At 38.4% G+C, this 25,634-nt stretch overlaps 1 protein-coding gene across 1 annotated transcript in view; it reads left to right on the forward strand.

The window, feature by feature from the left end:
* LOC137091355 (A disintegrin and metalloproteinase with thrombospondin motifs 7) overlaps window positions 1–25,634 on the forward strand; it is a 113,749-nt gene that overhangs the window by 9,689 nt on the left and 78,426 nt on the right. The window contains exons 3-8 of the mRNA XM_067455724.1: window positions 227–395; window positions 3,643–3,836; window positions 8,610–8,693; window positions 11,967–12,091; window positions 13,016–13,165; window positions 17,466–17,609. Of these exons, the coding sequence (XP_067311825.1) occupies window positions 227–395; window positions 3,643–3,836; window positions 8,610–8,693; window positions 11,967–12,091; window positions 13,016–13,165; window positions 17,466–17,609 (866 nt within the window). The remainder of the gene's footprint in view (window positions 1–226; window positions 396–3,642; window positions 3,837–8,609; window positions 8,694–11,966; window positions 12,092–13,015; window positions 13,166–17,465; window positions 17,610–25,634) is intronic.

Here is a 25,634-nt window from a genome sequence, read left to right on the forward strand (position 1 = left end):
TTACTGAACAAAATATTTAGCACTGGCTTAGTGGTTTTTGAATATTTTACTGCAAAAATCCTACATAGTGCACCTTAAATGCTCATTTTATTTTATTTAGTTTAATTTGAGAGCTGAGTAATAATAAGGCAGTGCCAAAATATAACAGCAGTGAAGGGAGACGGTGAATGTGTGCTTAAGCTGTTTAATTTAGTGTCATGTTGCTTTGACCTTCTGTTCTCTCTAGACAGGGCTGTTCAAGCTCTCAGAGGAGGAATTCTTCATCAGTCCGCTGGAGGCGGCAAAAGAAGAGTCGGCCCCACAGGCTCACGCCATATATAGGCGTCATGCTGTCCAATCAGAACGCCAGCTGGTGTTTGGGGAGCACACAGCGAACACGACCTGTGGGGTCAGAGGTGAGACTTCAGGATTCAATGAGGAAAAGTTTTAAAAAGTGGGTGGGGCGTGTGTGTGTGTGTGTGTGTGGGGGGGGGGGGGGGGGGGGTTATATTAATTAAAAAGGAAAAATGTATATTAAGATGTCAAGAAATCAATTCAATAGTTAATTTATTGATATAGAGCTCATGTTTAGTTCCTGCATCTAAACCGAAAATCATCAGTGGTTGTACATCAAGAGTGGGGAAAGTTTTTGTGCATTTTGTTTCGTGATTTCACCAGAACAAATAGAACACCCAAAAATTAAAATTCTGTCATTAATTCCTCTCCCTCCTGTGGTTGGACAGCCGTCAGACCTCCGTTCATCTTCACACACAGATGAAGATATTAGTGTTGAAATCCGATGGCTCAGAAAGGCCTTCATTGACACCAATGTCATTTCCTCTCTCAAGACCCATAAAGGCACTAAAGACGTCGTTACAAAGCCCATCTCACTACAGCAGCTCTACAATCATTTTATGAAGAACAGAGAATAGTTTTTGTGCAAAAAGAAAATGAAATTACAACTTATATAGTGACGGGCCGATTTAAAAACAAAGATTTGAAACGTTATGAATCAGTGAATTGAATCATGATTCGGATCGCATGATAAACTGCTGAAATCACATGACTTTATCGATCCGAATCATCAATCGATTCACTGATTCATAACATTTCAAATCTTTTTTTAATCACTACTATCACTATACAACTTAGGGACAGGGCCGTACCCACCATTGAGGTCCCCGAGGTCCGGACCTCGGTAATTCTCCGAGGTGTACATAGTAGAAGTTGCAAAATAACAAACAGGTGTTCGCGCCTCGCCCGGCGTATGTTTTCAATTGTTTCCAATGGATGCGCCGCACTTTTCAATAGCACCAACAGCTGGCAGGTTTTGTCCATTTTTACGCGTTGAGCGTCCACAGTTCAACTTTGGGTGAACATCAATGTCCAATCACAGTGGAGGAGAGGCGGGACAAATGCCACAACTACCAACCGGCGCTTCGAACAACGACTGAAGTTTGATATCACAACACCGCAAGAGCGCTTAATAATCAGGGATGCAAACTAATAACGTTTTCTTTACCTGGTTTTCTTGGAAGCCTTCAGTAAATTTACATTTACAACTTTGTTTTTACCGATACAGACGAAAACGAAAAGACTGCTTCAAACAAAGCTCAGCTTTGAAAAGAGAAAAGATACAGGGCAAGAGAAGGAGACTGGGGAAAAAAAAAAAGAGATGATGGCGATGAGACAGAAAGAGCAGGTAGCCCACTGTGCTCAGAGTAGAAAAAGCATTAGCCTACAATATATTCCTAATTGCTACACATAATGTGATTCTTGTCTGTGAAATCCAGACTAAAGTCTCATCATCTAATATTGAGATTAGAGGATTAAATTTTGATTTCACTCATTGGTTATTTTCACATTGATTTCTATCTTTGACATGATCTTACTCATTCAACATTAAATATATCAAGGTTATATGTTCAAATAATGTTCTTCACATAATGTAAATCACAAAAATTAACTTAGCTAGGTTTTCAAAGACGGAGTCACACATATGTCGTCTTTGGCTCAATTTAACAACAAAACAGATTTTCTGATTTTCTAATTTGGAGTCTAATTTTTTTGCAACATTTAACCAGATTCTCATTTATAAAAATATGTTGTCTTCTCAAAATAATGTATACTGCACACAGAGATGGTTTTAAAGCTACAGTTAGCTGATTCTTTGATTTTCTTATGTCTTAAAATGCATACGTAAAGGAGGGAAATGTTTTTTTTTCAAACCCTCCAAAATTCATATTTGGACCTCGGTATTTAGAAAATCCTGCATACGGCCCTGGTTAGGGATGCAACAATACAGTTAGTCCACGGTTAATTACCATGCTTTTTCAGTTCGGTACGTTTTTTTTTGTATTCTATTCTTAGGTGACAGGAACAGAAAAGGGGTTATGGAGAAAATGTTTTTATTGCAATACTCCCTTACTTAAACTTAAAACTTTACTTAAAAAACCCTTGTACACATTCCCAGTGTATTGTATAATATAAAATAAATATATATAAAGATTTACAGTGGCAGCTCAGAGATGTACAGTAGCTTTTAAGTATGAATTTGAATTAATAAATGTAGGCTAAAATTAAAACTACATATCCTTCAATATACAACATTGATTAAAAGCTAATGTAAGGTGTTTATTTTTATTTTTTAATTCAAATCATTTTAGAGGTGAACTGTCCCTTTAAGGACAGCGTGTTTATAGGCTGTGCTGCTGTCACTTTAAGACCTGCTCACATCTCATAGACGCACGCGATTTTACTTTCACTTTAGACATAACCGACTGTGTTTATATGTTAACCTCGTGTGTAGACTGTCCAGTAATCACGTGTGTTTGACAGACGTTTAGTGCGCGCGCTCAGTGCAAAACAGTGCATAGCACGCGGATGAAATGTTTAACCAGCAAGGCTTTAAAACGCGGCTAACACCCCCTAACTTTAGTGCATATGATTGGATATTTGCTCATATCAGCGTGTAGACTCACAGGCACACTCGAAAAGAGACGAAATAAACTGAAAGAAATATTTCAAATGGAAAGAAATGGAAATAATTAATTAAATGCAAAACCGGGAAAAAAAACGCAGTTCACCGCGCGTATTGAACCGTGAATGCCGTACCGAATGGTTCAATATTATATTGAGTATTGTGGCATCCCTAATACAAGTTGTTTTTTAGGGGGTTTTTTGTGCACAAAAACTATTCTGGCCTCTTCATAAATGATTGTAGAGCCGCTGTAGTGAGATGGGCTTTGTAACGACGTCTTTAGTGCCTTTATGGGTCTTGAGAGAGGAAATGACATTGGTGTCAATGAAGGCCTTTCTGAGCCATCGGATTTCAACACTAATATCTTCATCTGTGTGTGAAGATGAGCGGAGGTCTGACGGCTGTCCAACCACAGGAGGAATTAATCACACAATTTACATTTTTGGTGAACTAACCCTTTAAGTGCCCTATTAAGATCCAGATCGCCTCTTATTTTACAAACAAATGAAATTATGCTCTTCTAGTTAACCAGAGATGTTTTGTTTGTACTAGTTAGGTTCATCTGTGCACCAAGATGTTTCAAAAAGTGGTGGGGACACATCCTGCCCGTCTCACCCGCAAATTACACCTTTATTTAAGATATCCTTCACTTCATCCAGTGTGATTTGTTTGACTCTCCTTAGATCCTTTCGGAGAGAGCGAGCATGTGGAGAGGCAAAGAGAGCGCTGGGAGAGACGGCAGCGGCGCAGGCGGATTAGACAGCGCTCCATAAGCACTGAGAAGTGGGTGGAGACCCTGGTAGTGGCGGATCCTAAAATGGTGGAGTACCATGGAAGCAAAGGAGTTGTGAGCTATGTGCTCTCTGTCATGAATATTGTGAGTAACTGTCCTATCTATGAATAATTCATGGCAAGCATCACTATTACTATTAGTCTAAAAACCCTTAAAGGTGCAGTACGCGATTTCAGAGAAATCTTATAACTTATAACCATAAGATCCCAGTTATGATGAGACTTGTTTCTAAAGTGAATCATTTGTCAGCCGTGTTCCTCCTTACTTTCCACTTTGCCGGGAACACCCACAAAATAATTCCAAATCCACAGTTTTCCATTTTTTTTCTTTTAAACTTTGATGTGCTGTTTCAGACTATCCTCATTTCCTCCCTTTAGCTCTCACCTCACTGACTCTCCTCAAATAGCAACAATGTGCCTTTAGGCTGCAGCACAAGTCAGCTGACCTTGTAACAGATCCAGTCTGTTAGGTACATTTTCCAAAATATACTCTGTATGCTTTGTCTGGCTTCTGTTTTTGAGGAGGGAAAATCCCCTCAGGGGGAAAAAAATGTTTTCCATTCCAGACACTTGGTTGGTATTGAGGAGCATTTTATAAAGGGGAAACCTTCCATTATCCTCAGTTTCCTGTCAGGCAGCTTCTCCTGTCGGTCTGTCCTGCTGCTTACAACATGAGTTGGCTGGGGTTTGGTTTTGGCATCATAAACTCATCACTCCTGTATTTCAGTTGTGTTTATGTACTGTTGAGCAGCATGGCCCTCACTAGGGCTTCTGCCCAGCCCTCCTAAAAAACTGTGATTAACTCGTTATTCAGACACTAATTTGTGATCGCTTTACTCCCCTTTAAAGGGGTGATAATTTGGAAGATCAACTTTCCCTTGAGCTTTTGATATATAAAAGGTCATGATAATATAAGATTATCCTGTAAGTTTCAGAGCTGAAAACGTCCTTGTTAGTCAAAGAAAAGCTCTAATAGACACTAGACCCAGAAAACGATCGTGAGCTTCCCTCTTACGTCATCGTGCAGCGAAACACACACATCTACAGAACGTCTAATCCAGTAGCCCCGCCCACCGACTCGTCTAATTCAGTAGCCCCGCCCACCGACTCATCTAATTCAGGAGCCCCGCCCACCGACTCATCTAATTCAGTAGCCCCGCCCACCGACTCATCTAATTCAGTAGCCCCACCCACCGACTCGTCTAATTCAGTAGCCCCGCCCACCGACTCATCTAATTCAGGAGCCCCGCCCACCGACTCGTCTAATTCAGTAGCCCCGCCCACCGACTCATCTAATTCAGTAGCCCCGCCCACCGACTCGTCTAATTCAGTAGCCCCGCCCACCGACTCATCTAATTCAGTAGCCCCGCCCACCAACTCGTCTAATTCAGTAGCCCCGCCCACCGACTCGTCTAATTCAGTAGCCCCGCCCACCGACTCATGGAGCTAATCGGTTGATCACAAGCCAGTAACAATAAACATGCTGAAGAAGATAGCAAGATACTGTGGAAGAACACAGTCGCTGCATAAGCTTCCTTCGGATCATAATATTAGGAATGTGTGATACCTCATTTATTTTTAATGAAGTTCCAGCTCACGTGGGGAAGACCATTTGTGTCTGTGCTTCTTTTCACTGCGGAATCGTTTGTAAACAAGACCAAAACGTACACCCGTCGGCAGAAATTCTTTCTTGATCTGGGCACGCACGTGTGTGTGAGCGCTCGGTTCGCGCTTTTATCGACTGATGTAGGCCATGTAATACAATCGTGGGTGGATGAGAAATTAATCATTGTGTTTGTTTGATAAAGACAAGTTGCAGTGGCTGCTTTAATGATCTCTTCCTCATGTGAACTGAACTGACAGAGGCTTGATATGACAGCGGAGCTCAAGCTCATTAAATATGCAAATATTATTCATTCCTAGTCGTGGGCGTTTACTTTTAAGTCTTCAGCGACACGCCCATCAAAACCCAGCATTCATGAGAGAGCCTCAAAACCAGTGTAGAAAATAGCCTACTACTTATTAGTTTAATGTTTTTGAATGTAAAAACCACACGAACGCCATTAGTTGACCTCAGACAACAGTATAAAAAAGAAAAAAAGCCAGTTCATGACACCTTTAATAATAATAATAATATTAATAGATTTTATTTATAACGCACTATTCATTCCAAAGAATCTCAAAGTGCAACAATGGGAAAAAAATAAATAAAATAATACAAACAATCAACACATAAAAGCCTTTCTGCCCAGACAAGTCTACAGTAAAACAAATGAAACCGCCGACAGTCTTCTTCAGCTTTGCCCCCGCCGTTAATCAGTGTGTTCTTCAATCCGCAGTGACACTGAGCGGAGCGCACATCAGATGCAGAGGACAAGGAGAGTGCGTTCATTTTAGCCTCATTGGTCTGTCACCGCTTGTCACTGTTAAAATATTTGAGATGACCAATCAAATCAAAGTTTGTGGGCTTTATGTTCACAGTTCGCCGCTTCAGATAACGGTCATGTGAAACATTTCACTAAACATTTCACCAAACATTTCATACTTGACAGCTGCTTTAAGTCAGAAATGTTAGTAACATGATTCATGTATTGTAATAATTAATAACGGTCATTAAGAGGGGACAAGAAACATTAACAAAGCCGTTTAGGCATAGGAGTAATTAGGCATAAGAGTAATAATGAATGTGTACATATTGGAAACGAATATAATTGAATTAGTAGCATTGAGTAAATTAAAAAAGCTCAGCTTTAGGAGGGGAAGAGATGAGACAGAAAGAAAAAGAAAGAGTGATGGAGATAAGAGAGCATGTTCTGACAAGTAATTTACTGCTTATTCATTTTCAAACAATTTTTTATCCTTTTTTTTGGCCTTCTTTAAACATCTTGAAATGCACATATAGATCCACATCTCTCTTGTTCTCTTGTTTTATCCTGCTCTGTCTCGTCCCCTCCTAAAGCTGAGCTTTGACTGATATTCTTTTCATTTTCGTCTGTGTCGAAAGTAAACATGGGGTCAACTCATATTTATTTTTTTATGAATCATTTTCTTAAACACGTTAATTTATGTTAAGGCTACCAGGAAAGCTAGGTAACTAAGTTTATTAAATTCACAATATGTACACATTAATTAATAAACGTATGCCTAATACGTTACATTGTTTAACGTATTACGTATATTTTGTACATTGTACATATATTTCATACATCCTTACTCTCTTCACGGAAAGGTCACAAAATAGTATTTTTTTTTGTTGTTGCAGTGAGTCAATTTTTGTTTCCCCAAAGGATCTCTTCAAAATTCAGTTCTTTTAAAGTACCTTTTTTTTCTTCTTAGTGTGAAGAATAATCGATAATGGAGTATACACTATTGACAAGACATTTTTTGCCCATAAGATTTCACCAAACATTCGTGATCGCACCTTATGAGGTTTCTTACCTGATCCTCGCGAGTTACTGATTTTGAACACTCTACATAACCAGCACAGTTTGTGCTTGAAACGGTTAATTTCATTAGCATTTAAAAAAATGTAACAATTAAGCTAACAACAGGCCTGACCTCTCGTTGGAGACCTCCGTTGGACTCGAGGCCGCTATGGCTCCGTTCCCACTGCTCTCGGCCCCGCGCTGCTTTCCACTCTAGTAAATGCAAGTTTAAAGCTAAATTAACTTGTTTTTATATCTCTAACCTTCCTGAATATATCTGCCCACATATTCCATGCAAACTTGATCACTGTAAGTGTAACGTTAGCACCCAATACCTGTCAAATCTAAAGTTAAGCAGCCTTTGAGTGCGTCACAGACTCAATGATCAGATTAATGTCTGGAGAAGTTGCTTCACCTCAAAAAGACAGAACAGCATCAAAAGTGCCTCATTAATTCACTGGAACATTTCGTAACTAGCACCACAGAAGCTTAGAAAATGCCTCGCACATTTCATACCAAATTTACCTTGAGGAGAGCTTTGATGCGAGAGCTCTGTTTGTGCTTCTTAGTTTAGTATCAGTTTGTCAGTCAATACGAAGTTATTTCTGTGACTTATTTTGGTTACTTCTTAGCATAGAAATTCCTAGACCCTATGTTGGGGGCTTCAGCTTCCCATCTTTCATCTAAGCCCCTGTAAAGATCTGTGATGAACCCTTAAAAGTCTGGGATTATGTGATCTCTCTTCACATTTTCTGAAAACCACGGCTTTGGGATTTCACTCTGATTCCTCCCCTTGCCATTCATTAAAAACTTTAAAACATTACGCAGTATCATTCCCTGTGGTCAGTGGAAAGATCATAGGCACACGTCTGTCACATACATTATCCATTTCTCTAGTGCTTTAGCTTTCTCTCTTAACTTTTCTCTAGATGTTTTCAACCAGAATGGATAGATTACTGTAGTAGAAGGGTTGCATTGCAATGTATGTTATGCATTTTATATATTTAAATCATGGCAACGGCTATGAAAGTATAGATTTATTAAAATTATTAAATGGATGCTGCCTTATTGGGACAATAAAGCCCTCCCTACGCCTTGGCTAACATATGAACACTTTAATATTAAACCGTTTTCACTTTCAACCAAATTCCACTTTTTAAATATTTTGTAATTTTTTATTGAAAATAAATGCCTTTCTGATCTGGTATGTGATGGGAAAAGGAAGTAGAGCGAGTTCAGCAAAAGGCAGAAACAAACTTGTTGTCGATTTGCATTAAAACTTTCTGTCACACACACCACACCTTTTGTCTGGCCCAATCAGACGTCAGTGGGCGGAGTTAGTGTAAAACAAGACGGGCGATTTGCATTTAGTATAAATAGATACTCAGTTAAATGATTTGCATTTTCATATGGGAGAATGCTTTGTTTTGTAGGTGGCAGGGTTGTTTCGGGATGCCAGCATTGGTAATGCCATCAACATTGCTGTCGTGCGTCTGATTCTGCTGGAAAAGGACGAGGTAAGTGAGATGACAAAGCAGTCATACGAACCCTTGCTCTAAAAATACATGCAGTCGTTCTGAATCAACATCAATCCGGCAAAAGGTGCACTGAGGTCACATGCACGGTTTTGGGAGTCACAGCTGTGATTAAAAGCAGGAGTTAACCACCTAATTCAGGGGTAGGCAACCATCTCTGATTTATGCTGGTTATGAATGTCCCTCATTTTTCACGTGTCACTTCATGGGATTGAAGATGAAAGTAGTTAAATTTGGTGATGGTAAATTTTCTGTTGCTTTTAGGAAACGCATTTCACACAAGATGTTTTATTTGATTCCAATCATATACATTATTAATACATATCACATATCATATACACATATCACATTATTAAGCTATATAATTGCTAATGGGCGTAGAAAACATGGGGGTGGGGGGGGGGGGTCAGAATTCTAGCTGATAGACAGGCAGACTGTACTAGGTTGTTCAAATACTTATTTGCAGCTGTATCATACGAATAAATAGTTAAAAAAAATTCTGGATATTTTTTTTTAGATTATGTCTCTCACAGTGGACATGCACCTCCGATGACAATTTCAGACCCCTCCATGATTTCTAAGTGGGAGAACTTGCAAAAATAGCAGGGTGTTCAAATACTTATTTTCCTCACTATATGGTTATTGTTCATCAGTGTATTCGATTTCTTACCGAGTTAAAAGCAAGAGATGAGATTTAAAAAATCAAATCTGTCAATTAGACAAAGGTCAGATAAAAACTTCTGAAGCTTCTCACTTCTGAAATGATGGCTGCGCCACTGTAATTGTTTATTTGATTGCCAAAGCTTATTTTTACTCGCATGATAAATAATAAACAAAAATCATTATTATTATTATGATAGTGACAGGAGTCGCTCCTGATATGAGTTAGACAAATATAGTAATAACCATAAAAAAGGGTTTGTATTCAAGGCATGAAAAAATACCATTTATTCAATCAATAGGAGTTCTTCTGCCCAACGCAATATTAATTTTAACCCATGGACCACAGAACACAGACTTCGCAAAACATCCTTGATATTTGCTTGCCTCCACATCTGGAGAACAGACACACACACACACACACACACACACACACACACACACACACACACACACACACACACACACACACACACACACACACACACACACACACACACACTGATGTGCTTTTAAATGCGTCGTTAACATCTAGTTGTTCAGTTTGTTTCTGTACGTAGACTTTATGTAAATACGGTTGTCACTCCTGTAAATAACCGAACTGAACAAAACGGGATTAATCACTCAGAAGAAGAGTGACAACAGTTATTACATGTTCAGCGTGTCTTGAACCTGAACACTCGAGAAACAGATGCTGTAAATGCAATAAGCCACGCAACAGTTTTATTAAAGGGATAGTTCACCCAAAAATGAGCCTGTGATGTTTATCTGCTGATCCCAGGGCGTCCGAGATGTAGGTGTGTTTGTTTCCTCAGGAGAACACAAATGAAGATTTTAAAGGGGGGGTGAAATGCTGTTTCATGCATACTGAGCTTTTTACACTGTTAAAGACTTGGATTTCCATCCTAAACATAAACAAAGTTTCAAAAACTAATGTTGGACGTTTGATGGAGTATTTCTGTGTCAAAAATACTCCTTCCGGTTTCTCCTTTCGAGTATGGGTCGGCTTGACGTTAATAGAGTGGAAGGTCCTTGTATGGGCCGTACGGGCTCTTCTCCCGGTAGGGTGTGCGCACGCGTGACTAGAGCGAGAGAGGAAATGCACGCCGTAAACACTCGCTCAGGTGCAGATCCAGTCATCCATGAACACTTCTGTCGGTTATAGTCCGCGCCGCGCTCCACTTTATTCCTCCACTTTGACATTAAGCGACTTCAACGCTTCAGCACAGCAGTCCGGGAAGGCAGCGCTGCATTTGAACCGATTTGAACGCAGAAATGATGAGAAGCTTCACAGCATCGCTTCAGTCGCGTCGCAAAGTGGATCTCCACACTCCAAGAAGTGTGTTTTTGACGGAGCGGTCCCAGCGATAAAGGTTCGGTCCTGCTTTGGAAGCAGCCGGTGAGTAAAACGGCTTCAAATGTCTGTGCTGTCGGCTATCGTCGCGTGAGTAAACATCAGTAAACGACACGATCGCGTGCTTCGTCATTCAAATGGGCTAACGTACTCCATTGCTGTTCTCTGTATAACGTTACACTAGTCTGACGTGCAAAACCGTTTTGCTTGCTACTGCTAAGGTTTAGTCGCATACAATAGTCCATAAACCGAATCATGTCCTCATAAACTGCGAGTAAAGACACTCAAATGTTGACAGGCCACTAAATACAGTCCTATACTCTATAGGTACTTAAGATTGACATGAGATTGACTGAAACTGAGTGTTTCACCCCCCCTTTAACTCAGCCGTTGCTCGTATAATGCGTGTCAATGGGGTGTATTTCTATGAGAGTAAAAAAACACACAGACATACGAATCCATATTAAACCCTGAGGCTCGTGGAGACACATTGATGTCTTAAGACACGAAACGATCAGTTTCTGCGAGAAACACAACAGTATTTGTGTTATTTTTTACCTTAAATACAACACTATGTCCATCCGCCACAAGCGCGCCATCACTTCTGGTCCCTAACCTAACCCAGGTCAATGTACACGATACGGCGCATCTCAATGTGATACCAGCGGCGGAAGTGATGTCTCGCACGTATCTCTATGCCATATCGTGTACATTGACCTCACAGGCAGTGATGGCGTGGGGACAGCTGATGAACATAGTGTTTATTTGAGGTAAAAAATTATATAAATACTGTTGTATTTCTCACAGAAACCGATTGTTTCGTGTCTTAAGACATCAATGTGTCTCCCCGAGCCTCAGGGTTTAATTTGGATTCGTATGTCTGTGTTTTTTTCTCTCATAGAAATACACCCCATTGACACGCATTATACGAGCAAGTTCTAGTGAAGAAACAAACGCACGGGGGTCAGCAGATAAACATAAAATATTCAATTTTGATATATTCAAATATTCAATAAATATCCCTTTACTTTCAAACATTCATTTAATCGCCATGAATTGATAACAAAAATGAAAGAAAAAAAGCATGGACATCACATATACTCAAATCCTAAAGTCTCTGGTCAGGAGTCATTTTTGTGGTGTTTTTTTATCCTAGTGACTTGTGCATAAAAGAGACTACTGTCAACTATTTCATACTTAATGCAAATACAATTTCCCTTTATGTATTTAATGCTGATCAGGAGGATTTGAAAATCACCCATCATGCGGACAACAGCCTGAACAGCTTCTGTAAGTGGCAGAAAGGCATCAACATGAAGGATGACGATCATCCAATCCATCATGATGTGGCTGTCCTGATTACTAGGTACATCTGAACTAACTGTGATGAGTATAGGTGAGTGCGGGGCACAACCTAACGCGGGTTAACAATTTCCACACACGCCAGGATGACCAAACTTCATGTATTTACTAGTTGCCATTTCAACACTATTTAGAGAAAAATAGCAACAAAATGAAAAAATCTTTGGAAGAAATTACTGAAAATGTATTTTACCATAGCAAAAGTACATTTCTTACTTAAGATAATTTTTAATCTCTGTTTTTATTTAAAATAAGACAGATTGATATTATTTTAATCTTATATCTGTTATTTTAACAGTTGAGATCGTTCTTTAATGTTGATCTATAATTTGCCGGGTTTAAATCCCAGTCGCGCAGGTGGGGTGCGTTTCACACGATGTTGCAATGAGCCCCTATTAGAAATATGTTATTATATTCTATACTTTTATGAATTCTTTTGAGAAACCATGAGAAAAGGGTAAGTAAAGACTGAGAGTCAATGTTTTTAGAAATTATTCATTATTATGTGTTATTCTGGTTTTTTTTGTCAAAATCAAAAACGTGTATTTTTTATGATAAAAAAGCCATTATTTTATTTCAAAAAGTTAATAATTGTATTTTTTTTGACAAAATATTTTAAGTTGTTTTTTTATTTTTTATTAAATCAGATAACATTTTAAGCTGTCATATGCTCATGTTACACTGTGGGGCATGTCGTCACATTTCATTTCCATTCTTTCGGGGTAAATCAAGAAAAAAGTAAACACTGTATTAATGAATCAAAATCACATGATTGTACTAGACGTGTGCAACTAATGTGGGAAAAAAATAAATACTCTTAACCCCAAGTGGATTTACACAAACTGAGACCGTCAAAAAGCCTTAGTTTGTGCCCCGCGGTCCCCTACATATAATATAATACATGTGTTAACCCTTTTCTGTGGCTCAGGAAGGACATTTGTGCCGCCATCAATAAGCCCTGTGAGACCCTGGGACTTTCTCACGTGGCCGGATTGTGTCAGCCTCACCGCAGCTGCAGCATTAATGAAGACACCGGCCTGCCTCTGGCCTTCACTGTGGCACATGAGCTCGGACACAAGTAAGACCCACAGCACAGATTACATTTCGTCGCTAGACCCTCTTTACTGGTGCACGAGCCCCTGTCAGGGCTGGGAATTGCACTACAGATTACAAAATACATGCTTTAAAAAGTTATTTGTAATGCATTTCAGTAGATTACACAAGTTTGGTAACTTAGTTCACACTTGTAGTTCGGTTAGTTTGGTCCGGACCAAAAAACAAAAACAAAACATATAGTCCTGGTCCGCTTAGCGTTCACACTGGCATTTTTAACAGCGAACCTAAAGTTACCGAACCAAAGGCACAGGGAGACGCTCACAACCTGATTGGTCGGCCTATATGACGTACGAGCTGCTTACCGAACATTCAAAACAACGCTGTGTGCCGGATTACACACCATCATTTTATGCGTGTACATGTGGCATTATTTTTACCTGCTGAGAACTCATGAAGAGCTCATAAAATGTTCAAAACATTCAAAACAGCTCCAGGATTTCCTCCGTTGTGCAGAAAAGAGACGGCCGTTCTGTCGTCTGTACCTGCTAATACTGGGCAACAGGTCCTTTGATGAGAAGAACTAGGTTTGCTTTTTGTGCTTTTCTTCTAGCATTTTAGAAACGTGCTCGTCGGACCAAATATTGATGAGGCACTTCCTCGGTGCTCCACGTTTGGCCTCTAACGTACATAATTCATTTTGGATACACTGATCTTTCTACGTCGTCAAATCACCTGACTATGCGTCTCATCTTGTGACATCACGTCCTGTTTTTGGTCCGTTTACATGTCTTTGGTCCGTGTTGCATTCATATATCAGTCGAACCGCACCAGAGCTTGTTTGGAAGCGGACCGAGACCCATGTTTTTAGCGCTCTCGGTCCGCTTGTTTGGTGCGCACCAGGGTTCGGATGGCAGCGTTCACATATGTTCAAATGATCTGCACTAACCGAGCAATCGCACCAGGGTTCGTTTTAATCCAACCAAACATGACAAGTGTGAACGCACCCTTAATCTAAATACCTCTGAAAACTTTGGAATACTAATCAGGCATTTAACACAAAGGGACCACATTTGGTTTTCCTCAGCATATTATTGTTTCTTCTCAAGAAGGGAAAAGGCCTGTGACACACACTTCATGCCTCCTGAAAGGTCTGGGTTCTGTCTGTGGTAGAAGTGCTATACCACAGTATGTGAGGCATCTCAGATGTAATCTAACTGGTATTCAGATTTATTATGAATATGTTAAAATTTTATTTATTCCTATGATCAAAGCTGAATTTTCAGCATCATTCCTCCAGTCTTCAGTGTCACATGATCCTTCAGAAATCACTCTAATATGATGATTTGATGCTTAAGAAACATTTGTGATTATTAGCAGTGTTGAAAACGTTACAGGGTTCCCACTCGTCCTGTAAAACCTTGCAAACCTGGACAATTGATGACAAATTTTCCAGTCAATAGACAAGAAAAGTACACTCTAAAAAATTCTGAGTAAAAACAACCCAATACTGGGTCAAATATGGACTAACCCAGCAGTTGGGTTGTTTTAACCCAGCAATTAGGTTGTCTTAAGCAAATATTTAACCCAACCACAGGATTAAAACAACCCCATCGCTGGGTTAAAACAACCCAATTGCTGGGTTAGTCCATATTTGAACCAACATTGGGTTAAAACAACCCAGCATTTTTAGAGTGTAGTTTTGATGGTGTTTCTTTAGCCATTTTGCAACAAAAAAAACTGTATTGAAACCACAAACACACACACACACACACACACACACACACACACACACACACACACACACCTGTTTTGAAGTCAACACAGATTCCTTTCTCAGCTAAAACCGGACACAGTGTTGCATATGTAGATTGCTCATTTTGTGTGGCTCCTAAAGCCAAGGTGTCTTTGATGAAACATGCATTAGTTCTGTGGCATTGACACACACTTTACTGCAGGCAGTATATGGCCAACACACACACACACACACACACACACACACACACACACACATTAAATATTCTCTTGCATTATTCTTCAGTAAGCTAAACCGTCTTCTTTTTTGACTCGAGAAACTCTGGTACCAGTTACAGTACCAATACTGCTGGAGTTTTATCCCGCATCTCTCCAGCTATATTTCATTCAGATCTGTTTGATTCATTGTGTATAGTTCCCTTCGAGAAAACGTGAAATTGTTTTTTAAGACGTCCGTGTTTGTTCTAGACCATTATGTAAATGAAGGCGGCCTGAAAATGACTTCTGAAGCCTAATGGAGGCAGATTCAGAAACTGGGAGCGTACTATTAAACGGCAGCCTGCCGTATTAGAGGCTTAGAGTTTGTTTGATCTCTGGTCCGCCGCACATGCCTTTTAAAAATGTTTGTGGTCAGACCACATCGAAATATAAACAGTGATTTCATGATAAACAGTCAAGCACAGCGGGACTCGGAAAGACAGCCCAGTAAGAGTCTCTAACTGTGTTTCTACTGATATTGCTCAGACAGCAGTAATGTACTCTATTATACCATACACCGTTCAGGCATAACATTATGACCGGACAGGTAAGGTGAATAACATTGATTATCTCTTGATCACGGCTCCTGTTAGTGGGTGGGATATATTAGGCAGCTAATGAACATTTTGTCCTCAAAGTTGATGTGTTAGAAGCAGGAAAAATGGGCAAGCGTAAGGATTTGAGTGAGTTTGACAAGGGCCAAATTGTGATGGCTAGACGACTGGGTCAGAGCATCTCCAAAACTGCAGCTCTTGTGGGCTGTTCCCGGTCTGCAGTGGTCAGTATCTATCAAAAGTGCTCCAAGGAAGGACCAGTGGAGAACCGGCCACAGGGTCATGGGCGGCCAAGGCTCAGTGATGCACGTGGGGAGCGAAGGCTGGCCCGTGTGGTCCGATCAAACAGACGAGCTACTGGAGCTCAAACTGCTCCAGAAGTTAATGCTGGTTCTGATAGAAAGCTGTCAGAATACACAGAGCATCTCAGTCTGTTTGATAAGTCTGTTGGTAAGTCTGTTTGCTTACCACCTACCTAAGCATTGCTGAGACCATGTTCAGCCTTTTATGGAAACGGTATTCTGGTGGCTGTGGCTCTTCCAGCAGATAATGCTCCTGACACAAAGCACAAATGCTTCAGGAATGTTTTGAGGAGCTCAACAACGAGTTTGAGGCGTTGACTTGGCCTCCAAATTCCCCAGATCTCAATCCAGTCGAGCATCTGTGGGATGTGCTGAACAAACAAGTCTGCTCAATGGAGCCCCCACCTCGCAACTTACAGGACTGAAAGGATCTGCTGCTAACATATTGGTGCCAGATACCACAGCACACCTTCAGGTGTCTAGTGGAGTCCATGCCTCGATGGGTCAGGGCTGTTTTGGCAGAAAAAGGGGGACCAGCACAATATTAAGAATGAGATCAAAATGTTATGACTGATCGGTGTATTTTGTAATAAATAGTAAACTGTGAATTTCCCCAATGTACATCAAAACCAGTTAATCTGCTGTGGATTATTATAGAAAATTATATTAACTTATCCGACCCCTCCATTTGTAAGAATACATGAATAGTAATGCACTTATAATGTTTATACAAAGGTTTTTGTCATTTTGTTAAGCACATTTGGCCAAAGGTGCTGTCCGGAGGGGATATTTGTTTTTAATGACCCTACAAGTTTGATTAAACCATCAACAAAATATACACAATTACAAGCAACTAAACCCTGATAATACTCGGTATTTATTTTTTGTTTACAGTGTACACTGTAACAAAAACACCTTAAAATAAAGTAAAAGTAAAGTTAACAAACCAAATTGACTTAGTATTTAGTTATAAATACTAGTATTATCACTAAATATTTAGTATTATTGTGCAAATGTTACATTGTTGTGAAAGGAGTTGATACAACTTTGTTGTCAAAGTTAGAAGAAAGGTTAGTAAACACATTTACAACAACTGACTAGGATAGATGGATGGATGGATGGATGGATGGATGGATGGCTATATAGACAGATGGATGCATGGATGGATGGATGTCTTGTGAAAAAAAACATCCCAATCTAAAATATAAAATCTTCTAATAGACTAACTGTAGTGAAACAAAAACATGTCATGGAAGAATGATCGATTATATTTATTCATTATTTAAATTTGTTCATTTTGGAACAAAAAAAGTTTCATAGTGTACCTTTAACCTATTATATGAAATTATAATATGAAGTTGAACAGGAATAAGTTCCCCGTGTCCAGCACTACTCCTAATGTCCAGCTGTGTCCTCTCCTCACCCTCTCACTGTCTGCTTTGCTCTTCCGCCACAGCTTTGGGATCCAGCACGATGGGAACGGCAATGACTGCGAGCCCATTGGGAAAAGGCCTTTCGTCATGTCTCCACAGCTCCTGTATGGGACCTCTCCTCCCAACTGGTCACGCTGCAGCCGCGAATACATCACACGCTTCCTCGAGTAAGCTAAGAACAAGGACTCTCTCTCTCTCTCTCTCTCTCTCTCTCTCTCTCTCTCTCTCTCTCTCTCTCTCTCTCTCTCTCTCTCTCTCTCTCTCTCTCTCTTTCTCTCTCTCTCTCTCTCTCTCTCTCTCTCTCTCTTTCTCTTTCTCTCTCTCGCGCTCTCTCTCTCGTCACTTATTATTTACATTTTTTGCCTTTTTTTCATTCATAGGCATAGTGGAGAGATGATAGTAAATGGTGAGACAGTCATGGAAAACTTGGAATAACAGGCAATTAAAAAATTCATAAATTCATAGGATGACTTTTTTGGGAAGTTCTACACAGTCAATATTCTAGTTAGGCTCGAGTAGAGCTAGAAATGAGTCTTTGTGAGTGCCATGATTTTATAATGTTTTTAAAATACTTTTGTTACATTTTATAATAATAATAATAATAATAATAATAATAATTAAATAGCATGTTTAAAAGTTACATCTCAAAGCACTTCACAAAAATACGAAAAATAAAAGAGAAATACAATAATATAAAAGAAATGCGTTCATAAAAGTAAATTACATTCAGATATACTTTTAAAACTAACTACAATTTAAAAAGCAAATGGTATAAAATAAAATAGTTTGAAGGAATCAAATAAAATGTATGTTATTTAGTAAATGTTTATTGCATTATTGTATTGATGTGTGTGTTTTGTCTTTGTGCAACTGTCTAAATATGATTATTAACTGTTATTTATTAACAGGTCGCTTAAGATGAACTCTGATTCTCGTAACCGTGACCTTATACTGTTCATATTTTTCTTCATATTTTTATTCTTAGAATTTTTTATTACCGTGTTGTATTGTATTGTTTATGTGCACTGGAAGCTTCAGCACCAAAAAAAATTCCTTGTGTGTGAAAGCACACTTGGCAATAAAGCTCTTTCTGATTCTGATTCTGATGTGACTTTCTATTGTGCCAAATGTATTATCATCAAAACATTTTAAAAACGGCAGATTTGGGCAGTTAAAGCTGGGGTAAGTGCTTTCTGGTAACCGATTATGCTGATATTTCAAATCACCAAAACAAACACACCCCTACCCCAAAAGGGTCCCGCCCCTATTTCGATAGCTCCGCCCCACAGATATACGCACACAACGCAGGCAACAACTATGGCCAAATCTGCTGTGCCAGCTGACCGAGGCTATGATGTCATCAATAAGTGAAAGCAATGTGTGTTACTATGGCAATCCAGGCCTAATGTTCAATGAAAAAGTCATGCCTTACGTCCCAAAAACACAAACACACTTCTCATGAACAACTCGATAGCACAAGTCCAACTAATGGATATATTAGAATTATGACAAGATTAGAGAGTTATGTCGATCACTAAAAGAGGAGCCAAAGGAAACGGACATATATTAGGAGTTTATTATCTTACTGTTCAGACACACTGCGAGCTGACGCTTGGTTTATCGGGTGTGTAAATGAACAGGTCTTTATCATCGCTGAAGTAAACGACGATACGATCGCAAATGGACAAGCAAGTGAACATGACACGAGCAAATTCAAGAAAAAGCCAGCATATATTAGCTCTATGAAACAAAACCAATATTTCTCGCCTATCGAGAAGAAATAAAGCAACCTCGGCCTTCGCTCCTTGAGTTCTCTCCAGCCAGTGTTGCCAGATTGGGTTCACGATTTCCAGCCCAAAAGCTCACTAAAACCCGCCCAATCCAAGATAAAAACGCCCAAAATTTTAACTAATAAAATAATGTGATATAATTGTATTGCCATGTCAGTCAAGATTGATTAGCGCCATTTTTTTTCCCTTAAAACAAAATAATGATAAAAATAAAATAAAAAATAAATAAATTTCCCATGACTAAAAAGTGGAAACTGTCAAAATCATAAAATTAACCGATGATGACACATGTAGGCTATCATTTTCAAATGTCAACAGTAAGAATAAACTAATTTATGTGCAAAAAGTGCCCAATATAAGTGATTGAAATAAACTACGTAATTAGCAGGCATTACACACACATTAATGCACACACACACCACCGCCAAAATGTGTCATTCACTGATACATATTGTATGATAATCCTACAACCAAAAATGAACAAGAACGCGTTTATCTTTGTGTTGTGCTTCTTTAGACAGAACTACAGTGACGTTATGTATTTCGTGAAGTACATATTTATAGAACATAACGCAGAACAAATTGATTAATCGTTGATTCAAACCTCTTTCAGAAGCTGTGGGGACGAGTAGAACGCAGTCAGGTTTAAAAGGTGCATGTCAGGCCAGTGTGCACATGATGGACAGGATACGGTATATTTGAGTCATTCATCTGTGCTCTTAGAGTTGGTTAAAGAATCTTCGAGTCGCAGGTGTAATCCATGTTTTGAGAGCTGGTTCACTCTTCCACTCACTACTGTATATTTATGTCACTTTTGCATAGCGATCACTTGAATAGCTACAATTTCGTGCTAAAAACCTGTCATGAATAAGCGCGTCTCCTTGCTGATCGCTGATTGGCTGATAGTACGTGCTCGTTGGCGACGTCAACACCTGCCAGCTGATTCTATGCTGGGCCTGCGTGTGTCATGATGACTGATTTCATGGAGTAAATGCACATTTGAGTTTGTTATTAACCCATTAGACTATAAAATTTAGATGTTTGAAAACCGCCAAACTGACCCCAAACCAGCCCAAATTTTGTCCACCCGCCCAAACCCATTTTTACCCGCACAATCAAATTCAAAACCGCCCAATTGGGCGGGAACCCGCCCAATCTGGCAACACTGTCTTCAGCTGGGGAAAGTTGATCCGATTGGCTGATCGTACGCCTGCTTTTGTTCCACAGACATTTCCACCTGTGTTTTTTTTATCTGCCATGTCTCTCTTTCTGTCATCGCTCGGCTAATGTCCGTCCTGTGTCGTGCCTTTTGAATAATGACAGCACTGAGTGATCTCTTCTCCCCGTCATTATTAGACACGCCCCTTACTGCTGATTGGCTACAAGTTTGTTTTGGTACTCGGCCTGAGACACTTTTCGAAAGCATTTTTGAAATATAGCTTACCCCACATTTAAAGTAGGTTTAATATGTATTACATCGCTGAGTGAAATATGCCCTTGTAAGGTGTAAAATATGCAGGCATCCTGTTAAACTGGAAACATTGTTTTAATGCAAATTTGTCTGATGGCACAAATTGGAGCAATCGTTGTACTCTCTGATTTTTACGCTTAAGGAAAGTTAATGCCGTTCATTTGCACTTCTTGGCTGCAACGGGCATTGAACGCTTTATCAGTCTCTTACCCTCTCAACAAGCTGGCTCTGTCCTTCTTGACCTTTGCATGTGTGTGTTGCCAAAGGCAATGTGAATGGTTGAGATTTCCCAAGAAGTAACAAGGCCTTGTTGATTCTTCTGTCATAGTTACACTAGCTCTGTTGCCTGCCATATGGAGCACATTAGACAAGGCTGGCCTGCTGCAGCTTGGCCTGAAATAAGGGGAAATGTTTAACACAACTGGCAGTGCCCAAAGACAGGATGGGGCTATGTTATATAATATCTAGGCCAAGCGGATACATCAGGAAATGATCAATTTGTTTTTCTTAATGCCTTTAAGTTTTGTTTGCTTAGGCCTACCCCTGTACCATTAGTCTATCTGTGTTTAACACTCACGGGAAGATTAGATTATTGTTATTAGGTAATTGCTTGGATAGCAAAAAGGACTGAATGCTTCCGGCTGAATATGATTGGCTAGTTTGTAGCATTTTCCACTCTAAAGAAAACTAAATCAACACTGATATAGTAGTTAAACCATGTAAAGCCTGACATGCATAGCAATAGTCCGAAAAAAGTACAGTTTATTGAATGTTTAGAAAAAATGTTCCCCCTGGTGGCCGATTTCTTTCAAATTTCATACCCAGTTGGCCTTTGTTAACCTTGTCTAATAGGTGATTAAAATTTGTTGGCCAATGGCAGCCATGTTTCTTGAGATACGCAGATGTCCTCATTGATAATAATGGCACCTTGGGAAATGAAACTGCTTGCCAACTTTTAAATAATCCATTGCGTAGATAGAGCCATTTTCACATTTTTGCCTATTATAGCGCCACCTAGTGGTTAAACTCCACAATTTTACTGTGATCTTAGATTGAGCATGTGCATATTTGCACCAAGTTTAGTAGAAATATCTCAGTCCGTTTAAGAGTAAAAGCCATTTTAGGAAAACTAGCTCCGCCCACTTCTAACATTTTGCTGTTCCATCATGAACGTGAACCAAAATTTCAACTTTTTTGGTGATCATTTTTGATAATTAGACAGAGAATATTTCTGCACTGGTTTAGTTCCGATTGAGTGGAAAACCTAGGACTTGTTCGACAAAATCAGAAATGGCGGGAATAAACATTAGTGTTTTATGTTTTGTATCATATTTCCTACTTCCGGTTATGGCTCATAAGGTCAACAAAACCTTCAAACTTTTAGCTTTTTTTTATCAAATCATCTTTTAAAGTTGAGCAAACATTTATTTTCTAGTTAATAATGACAAATATATTAATATATTTGAATTCTACATATCTGCACCCTGTTTGGTGCATTGATTCAAATTAGATTGGGATTTATAAGGCAATATTAAGACCTAACATGCATAAATATATATGCATTTTATGTACTGTAAGTAGTCTGCTATACCCTTATAAATATCTCATTGTTTTTACATTGCTAACAACGTCCTCATATTTTCTGGCTATATCCTCCTGGGACCCAGACTCTTTTGTGTTTTTGAATTTAGTATATTTTCGTGTCATTATATTGAGCATAAGAAACAAATAGGGGGGAAAAAAATCATTTAAAAAAAAAAGATATTTTATTCATATGTGTCTTCTGTAGTTGACACCGGGCCTCAATTGTTTAAAAAATATAATGACATGAAATTGCATGTACAGGCAAAAACAATGGGGTTTATTTTTAATTCACCGATCAGTTTTTAGGTCTTAGGATTTTTTTAAACAGTCTTTGTTTAAAAATGATTCTGAACAATGTTATGAATCATAACAGGATGCATTGATATGCCATTTTACTTTATGCAATATGTGGGTAAAATGACCATACATGGGTTTTCCCATTCAATGCAATGTATCTATACACTGGATATAATTTGCATATTAATGTGCTCTAGGAACATGTAATGCAAAAATAAGTGTAATAATGGGAGAAATAATTGGCAACATTTTCATAATAATATCTAATATTTCATTGGAATATTGATATGTAATTTCTTTCCTTATTATCTTGTTGTGGCTCCAAAATGCCTGATAAACATACTTTAAGTCCTGGTGTCCTCTACAGTGGACATCTATGGAATCAATGCCCTGTTCTGTAACAGAAAGTCATATTTTGATTAGAAACCCAATTTTCCTGAGATGTTGATTTATAAAAAACAATTTGAAATTTAATCTGATTTAAATTATAATTATACAATATTATCATATTTCCATAAGAGTGTTACACATTAATGTCAGTCGTTTTAAAAACCAAGAAGTTGTTGTTGTCCTGGTGAAACCTCCAAACATTTGGTGTCTGTGCAAAGCCCCGAATGTGATCTTTACAGGACACCCTGACCTAAAACTGACATGGATAATGTCAGAGAAACTCACTAAAATAAGTCTATTCCTGGGTCTCAGGAGGATATACTACGGATAGATTTTAGGGACACTTAATTTCCCAGAATGCTATTACTTAGATTTAGTAAATTCTCCCTTTTGTCATTTCAGTCCTAATTCTACATATGTTCGTCTCTTTCTGCTAATGTTTTTTTTTTGTGTTTTGGAAGGCCCTGTAGATGTTATTGGCTTGTAGATGTAAAAATAGACAATTATGCTAGTTGTTAAAATAAAAAGAATGTTTCAGAGAATTTGAGGGAAGGACCATGCGGTTTGGGAGGCGCACAGACTGATGGCATGTGTCCAGAAAGAGTCTCTCCTTGTTTTCTGAGCAGTTTAGTCTTTACTCAAGCGGACCAAAACAATCATGGGCTTTTAAAAGGAAATTGGCAGCAGGATGTATCCAATTACCCTCAGTGTCATTTCTAGCTGCTATCTGTGTTTTTCTCCTGTATTATTTGAGTGTTTCAGGACAAAACCTGAATTAAAGGCTGACAAGCTGCATGTCCTCTGTGACTTAAAGAGTGTTGTTTAGAAACTAAATATTGTACCACAATAGCATGGCTTAAATATTTTATTTTATTTTATGGCTGAAAGATTTTCTATATAGTCAAGATGTTTTTTCTTGTGCTTTGTAGAATAGCATCTGGCAAAAATGAAATTAAACACTGCAAAAAATTATTTTCCTACTTAGTATTTTTGTCTTGTTTCTAGTCCAAACATCTAAAATTCTTAAAACATCATTATTTTTCTTACCCCTTTGAGAGATTATTTAGCTTATTTTAAGCAAAAACTCTCTTAATTTTGAGGGTTTTTTTCCCCAAAACAAGACAATAATTTTTACTTGTCTAGTAAATGTTTCCTAATGTAAGAATTTTTAGATAATTAGATTAGAAACAAGACAAAAATGCTAAGTAAGAAAAGCATGTTTCGTAGTGAAGACATATTTAGTATCACTAATGGAAATATTTTTAACTTCTAACAACTTTTAACTACTAAATAGGAGAATTATGCATATTAATGTTTAACATTTAAATTACCCAGGAGTACCAACTATACATGCTGTAAAATTAAGCAATATCAAAAATGCAAGATTGCTGTTCCTCCAAGGTCTAAAAGATATCCAGTAATATTATTGATTTGACTGCACTGATACTACCAGACGAGAACAAAATGTGAAATGTATTTAGCTGAATAATGACACGGTTGTCTCATGCTTTATAATTGAATTATTTTTTGGTAACACTTTCTTTGAAGCCTGCATTTATAATGCATTATAATAGCTGCATAATGCATTACATGTTATATTATCTGATAAATAATCCTAACAACAGTTAATACTTACTAATATGTGGTTATAACTTTTAAGAGTACAATGCATTATAACACCAGATGAAGCATGTGCTTATAACTATTAAAGAGTATTATGATTTATAACACACAATGGGCATAATTGTATCCACATAAATGAGTTAAATATCCTGTAGTGTCATTTTTTTCCCTTTTTACCAAGTCTCATATCTTGACATTGTTTACTTGAGATCTTCACAGTATCATACTACAGTGGTATTTTACTGCTTAAAGTGACAAATACATCTACAAAGCTTTATAATGTTGTCATAATATGTATAAGTGCTTTAAGTAAAGCTACATGTCCTGTACATAATAAGCAAAGATACATTTAAATATACAAACAGTTATATACAGTTTGAGGTGCAAAAAAATGTTCTTTTACAGTCTGGTTTACCACATTCATGCAAATTTTAAGTCACTTTTATGTAATTATTAGTGATCAGCTTTATGTAGAATGCACGTTTATTGAACAAGTAAAATTATTATTATTTTTGAGTTAGCATAACTATTATGCTTAACCAACAATGTTTCCATAAATTGTGAATACTCAAAGTTCTGAAGCTGGTGGCCTTTTCTGAGTTTTCGCAAGTTCAGATTTTTTTTTCAGATGAAAGCGGCTGTTCAGTTAAGATATTGTTATATTGCAACCAGATTACGTGAGTGGAGCGGAGCGAGGTGATTTTGGATGGCGTGAGGAGCACTTTTTAAAAGTCGGAGCGTCGTGGTTTTCACTTGCTCTCCACAACCGCTCCATCACGAGTACAATTCATGCCAGCAGCCCATAATATAACAGTATTTTTAGTCAGAACTCACACATTAAACACATTTTACTAGCTTGACACTGATGGATCACTCAAATCAGAAAGAATGTACAATGAGGATGGCGATGGACTTGAGCGGGAAGTTATAGTTCAATTAATTCTTTTGTACCTTCTACACACTGACTATGATCGGGTGAAAGCGCATTTTAAACAGGTAGCACTTATTCACGCATGCAAATGCTCTCTCTAATGCAT

The sequence above is a fragment of the Pseudorasbora parva genome, chromosome 1 (assembly GCF_024679245.1).
Source record: "Pseudorasbora parva isolate DD20220531a chromosome 1, ASM2467924v1, whole genome shotgun sequence".
In the NCBI taxonomy this organism is placed as follows: Eukaryota; Metazoa; Chordata; class Actinopteri; order Cypriniformes; family Gobionidae; genus Pseudorasbora; species Pseudorasbora parva.